The sequence below is a fragment of the Seriola lalandi genome, unplaced genomic scaffold (genome assembly GCF_002814215.2).
Source record: "Seriola lalandi dorsalis isolate HSWRI2012SDOR001 ecotype SW California unplaced genomic scaffold, Sedor1 jcf7180002054081, whole genome shotgun sequence".
NCBI classification, from domain to species: Eukaryota; Metazoa; Chordata; class Actinopteri; order Carangiformes; family Carangidae; genus Seriola; species Seriola lalandi.
Window position 1 is genome coordinate 14,403 of NW_019524634.1, and position 4,678 is coordinate 19,080.

At 40.6% G+C, this 4,678-nt stretch overlaps 1 protein-coding gene across 1 annotated transcript; it reads left to right on the top strand.

Annotated features, from left to right (window-relative positions):
• Positions 1 to 288: 288 nt before the first annotated feature.
• hikeshi (heat shock protein nuclear import factor hikeshi) lies at positions 289 to 1,437 on the top strand. The gene has a single exon (XM_023403248.2). The coding sequence runs from the start codon at positions 734 to 736 to the stop codon at positions 1,331 to 1,333; it is 600 nt and encodes a 199-aa protein (XP_023259016.1). The 5' UTR covers positions 289 to 733; the 3' UTR covers positions 1,334 to 1,437.
• The last annotated feature ends 3,241 nt before the right edge of the window (positions 1,438 to 4,678 follow it).

The following is a 4,678-nucleotide window of genomic DNA, read 5'->3' on the forward strand; positions in this document are numbered from 1 at the left end:
TGTAAATCTCAAAATTTTATAATTTTACAAAAAATATTAATTGTGTAATATTTCATTACAGCATCTTAATTTTTTTTTACGTGAAATATAAAACTTAAAATGCCGTATCCATGTCTTCATTTATTTTGTTTTTAATATCTATTACGTCCTTACGCGACATTTCTGTTTTAATTTGTTAATAAAGAAGTCTCTTTTCCGGTCTATCTCCCGCTAACTTAACTGCTCGGCTGTTGGCAGTGAGTCGATTAACGAATCATCGATCGTCTATGCTGCCAACAACATACCGCTACATTAACGCTGTTACCCCGAGTTTAGTCTTTAAGGTAGGATTCTTCATACCACACGTTTAACCAGTAACGTGTTGAAGGTTACAGTTGGATGAGATGATTCTGACAAATGTGTCGATAAAGAGCGAAAAAGTGCGAAGAGTGAGAAAGTGAGAGAAAGATTTGCCTGTCAAACATAATGGAGGGGCTAAAATCACCCAGATAGTCAGCTAAGTCGATAGCCGAGCAGCAGCCGCAGTGGGCCGTACTGACATGACTGACGGCGCTAGAACTTTCCACCGGCCCGTAACTGCTGTCTGTATGTTCAGTGTCAGCGGCGGCCGGATCCGTTCCTCCGCCTGTTACCGGATAAGACCCGGCAGTTAGCAGTTCGGAGCTGCTGAGTCAGACCAACTGGCGGGCTAGGCTGCAGCTAACGGCTAACGGCTAACGGACAGTCACCGGGGATGTTCGGTTGTCTGGTCGCCGGCAGGTTGGTGCAGACTGACGCGGTGCAGGTCGCTTCGGACAAGTTCGTGTTCAACCTGCCGGACTATGAGAACGTGAACCACGTGGTGGTGTTCATGCTGGGCACCGTGCCGTTCCCCGCCGGCATGGGCGGTGCCGTCTACTTTTCCTTCCCGGACCCGGCGAGCGGCGGCCCGGTGTGGCAGCTGCTCGGCTTCATCACCAACGAGAAGCCCAGCGCCATCTTCAAGATCTCCGGGCTGAAGGCCGGGGAGGGCGGGGCGCACCCCTTCGGCACCATGGCCTCCTCCTCCTCGTCCCCCTCCGTGGCTCAGGTCGGCGTGTCGGTGGAGGCTCTGGACCAGCTGGCCCAGCAGATGCCGGTGTCCAGCGCCGCCGTGTCCACCGTGGACTCGTTCCTGCAGTTCACCCAGAAGATGCTGGACAGTCTGTACAACTTCGCCTCCTCCTTCGCCGTGACACAGGCGCAGATGACGCCGAACCCCAACGAGACCTTCATCCCGTCCAGCTGCGTCCTCAAGTGGTATGAAAACTTTCAGAGGAGGATGGCCCAGAACCCGAACTTCTGGAAAAACTGATGAGAGCAGAGACACCAGAGACTCTGACCAAAGACAAAACCTGCCGAGGACAGTTTCCACAGTGCCTACAGCTTCTAATAAAAGTCTGTACTAGTTTTAACCCAGTTCCGGTCTCCTTCATCTCTGACACAGAAACCAGTCTGTCACCTGTTCTCAGACTGGCCTCAATCCTTCACCACTCTCCGAGAAACCTGCATTTACGAGTCTGTAATTAATGGTAAATATCACTAACTAATGCCTTTATAGATCAACTATAAGGAGCAATAAGACCAATGTTGATTTATAAGTTGTTTCATCATATGGAAAACAAACTGCAGAACATCTGGACCAAACCTCTATTAGTAAACTGATAATTAACAGCTGCAGACTTGTTATGATTGAACCATTTATTAAATTACACACAGTTTGTGTCAAACTGGAGGAGGATTTTCCACAACCTGGCAACCCAAAACTTTATTGTTGTCTTACAACTGAGCTGTAAAGAATTAGTAAATAATTTACTAACCATTAATTACCATAATAACCATAACCATTGTTATAAGCCCTTTATAGATGGGGATGATTTTTGATCAATTCAAGGAAAAAAAAAAAAATCTCTACTCAACCAGCACATGTCCTGGAAAACATGGGAAACAGTTGACCAGCTTTCCAGTCATTGAAAACACATGGGAAATGAGAGAAAAAGAAAGTAATATGTCCTGGAAATGTTTTATTTATTTAAACATTCTCCTGTTTTGGGGCAAAGTTATGTTCAGGATCATGTTCACGTTCAGATGGAAAGCCAGTTAATGGACGACAGTGTTTTGAACAGGTTACTGTCGGTTTTTGTTTGACAATACTTTGAACGCATCACAAAAAGTCACGTCACCTGCTTCAGTTAAACTCTGAAGAGTTTAAGTTACATTTTCCTTTTAAATGTGTGTAAGTCACTGTTCGGCTGCTAACTGTGGTAGTTTATCTCAGGTTTATAGATTAACTTCTTTTAAACTGTTGAAGAATGGGTTAGCGTGTTTGGCTCAGTTGTTTACTAGCTTGTTTAGCCTGTAGCTAAAGGTTTAAGGTTTGTGGTTGAGTTCTGGCGGAACGATGATTTGCTGAAAGTTGATGATAATAAATGTGAAGCCGGGGTCGACACGATGAATAGGAGCCCAAATGTATGTTCGCCAAACTCCGGCTAAATACACACTAACGGCTTATTTTACTTTGCTAGCATCTTTGTTAGCGCCACTTCAAACTCAATGATGCGTTCAGGTAAAACGGACCATAGCATGACATGTAATTTAGCTATCAATAAAAAAAATAGACACTTTATCTCGTAATTATGAAATAACTGGAAAGGTGCCATGTAGTTTTAAATCAAAATCAAGAAAAAGGAGCTGTTGGAACAAGTTTCTGGTTTGGTGTAATTTCAATTAATCGTTTTTTTCCTTGAATCAAAAACCACAAGTCAATTGAGATGGTGAGCCGGAAGTAGAATGAAACCGTCAAAATAAAAGTGAAATGTATGAGACTTTTACTGCTACGAGACTTTGCAAATGAACTGGTGGTATGTAGGTTCAGATTAAGCTAAATTTAGCCAGTTAGTGTGATATTTTTTAGTCAAGTGGTATTAATTAATATTGTGGAAACTGTTGCTCCTACTCCACATTACTTACCCAAATAAAGAGCATCTACAAAGTCACCAGCAGAGGTCCCCATCACCCACTGCGAAGGTTTTAACATTGACGACAAAGTTTAACAAAATAATAATAATTCGAAAGTTACATTTGAAATTACATGTTGTTGACTAATTTTATAGTATGTAATACCAGCTAGTATTATAATCTGTTTTTTATTCCGTGAATGCAGTGCGCTTCCATAGTTACAAATACAAATACTTCAAAAACTCTCAAGTAAAATTGTCAGAAACAGGTAGTATGGAAGCCTATAGGGAACTATTTAAATTGCATTTAAATATTGTCTATTAGACCACACTGTAAAAGAGAAATCGTAAAAAAAAAAGGTCAAATGACTGGCAGCAGCGGCTGCCAAACAAGAACCGTAAAATTAAAGTAAAATATCCTATTTCAAATAAAGTGTATAAACAATAAATTTAGAGAAGGATTTCATTAATATTTCTAGAGAAAAACTGTTATTTTACAGATTTCTCCCAATTCATTATGATCAAACACGCTCAAAACAGTGATGCTACATGTAGCTCTACAGAAAAAAACTGTTATTCTACAGATTTTTCCTAAATTGTTATGATCAAACATAATGTATGTTACTTATTAGGATTAAAAAAAGGCAAATAGTATGATGAACTGTATATATTATGTACTGTATAGAAGCACATAGAACTTAACGTGAACTTGGATGCATTCATTCATGGTGTATTGCTTGGTATAACAAGCAGTTATATAAATTTATGAGTTTCTATTATTTTGTCCAACCTATTTATATCAACAAAGAGGCCAAATAACAGAAACACCTCTGTATAAACAGTATAATGTTCATGAAGGACGATTTATTGCAGGGCTGTTGTATTAGACTATATCAGTTTTAGCTAGATGTTCCTAACAAATTGTCAACTGAGTGTACATTAATAATTATCAGCTGTGTGCACAGGCTGCAAAGAGCCTGACTGGAATCAATTGATTGCTCTTGGTGCTGTTTTCACCTGGGAACTGATACTGGCTCCCTGGCAGCCTAAAGATGTTGTTTAATACTTTTATCATATATTATTATTATCATCCCCATATAAGATGTTTTACCCTCCTCTTCCCCTTTTAAAAATGTGCCGCAGTAACACGTTTACTCAGAGTACATCACCTTTCATCACCAGCAGTGAGGGACCGTTTACGTGCTGACGTCACTGCAGCGTCTCCTCGCCAGTCTCTGGAGTTTCTGTTTCCGGTAGAGTTTAGACTTCTGCTCCTCAATGTGTTTCCTGGTCCTCTCTGTCTGAGTGTACAAGACAGTGTCCTCAGTCACTTTACTCATTCACTTCACTCATTCACCTCTCATCAGTTCATTTAAGCTTTAAACCAGCTGACAACATTAACACACTCACACACACACACTATCGCGCTTTCACTTTAACACGTTAATGACGCAGTGTAAACACACATACTTAATGACATTGGTTTATCCGTCTATTTTTAAACCGAAATAAACGACATGAACACAAATAACGTCATAAAAACAACAGAGTAAATGTTTTCTTACCTGATATTTTTGCAGGATATAAATTCACTTAACGTCTCTTAGGTGACTCATTCAGTTCATCACATTTAGCTCCAACATGTTGTTTACCTGTAAATATCTTGTTCTGTGTTCAGTTGTTCTCAAAGACTCAGAGGAGTC

What these genes read in the sequence shown, in the direction of transcription:
- hikeshi (XM_023403248.2), top strand. Translation starts at nt 734, where the DNA reads ATGTTCGGTTGTCTGGTCGCCGGCAGGTTGGTGCAGACTGACGCGGTG.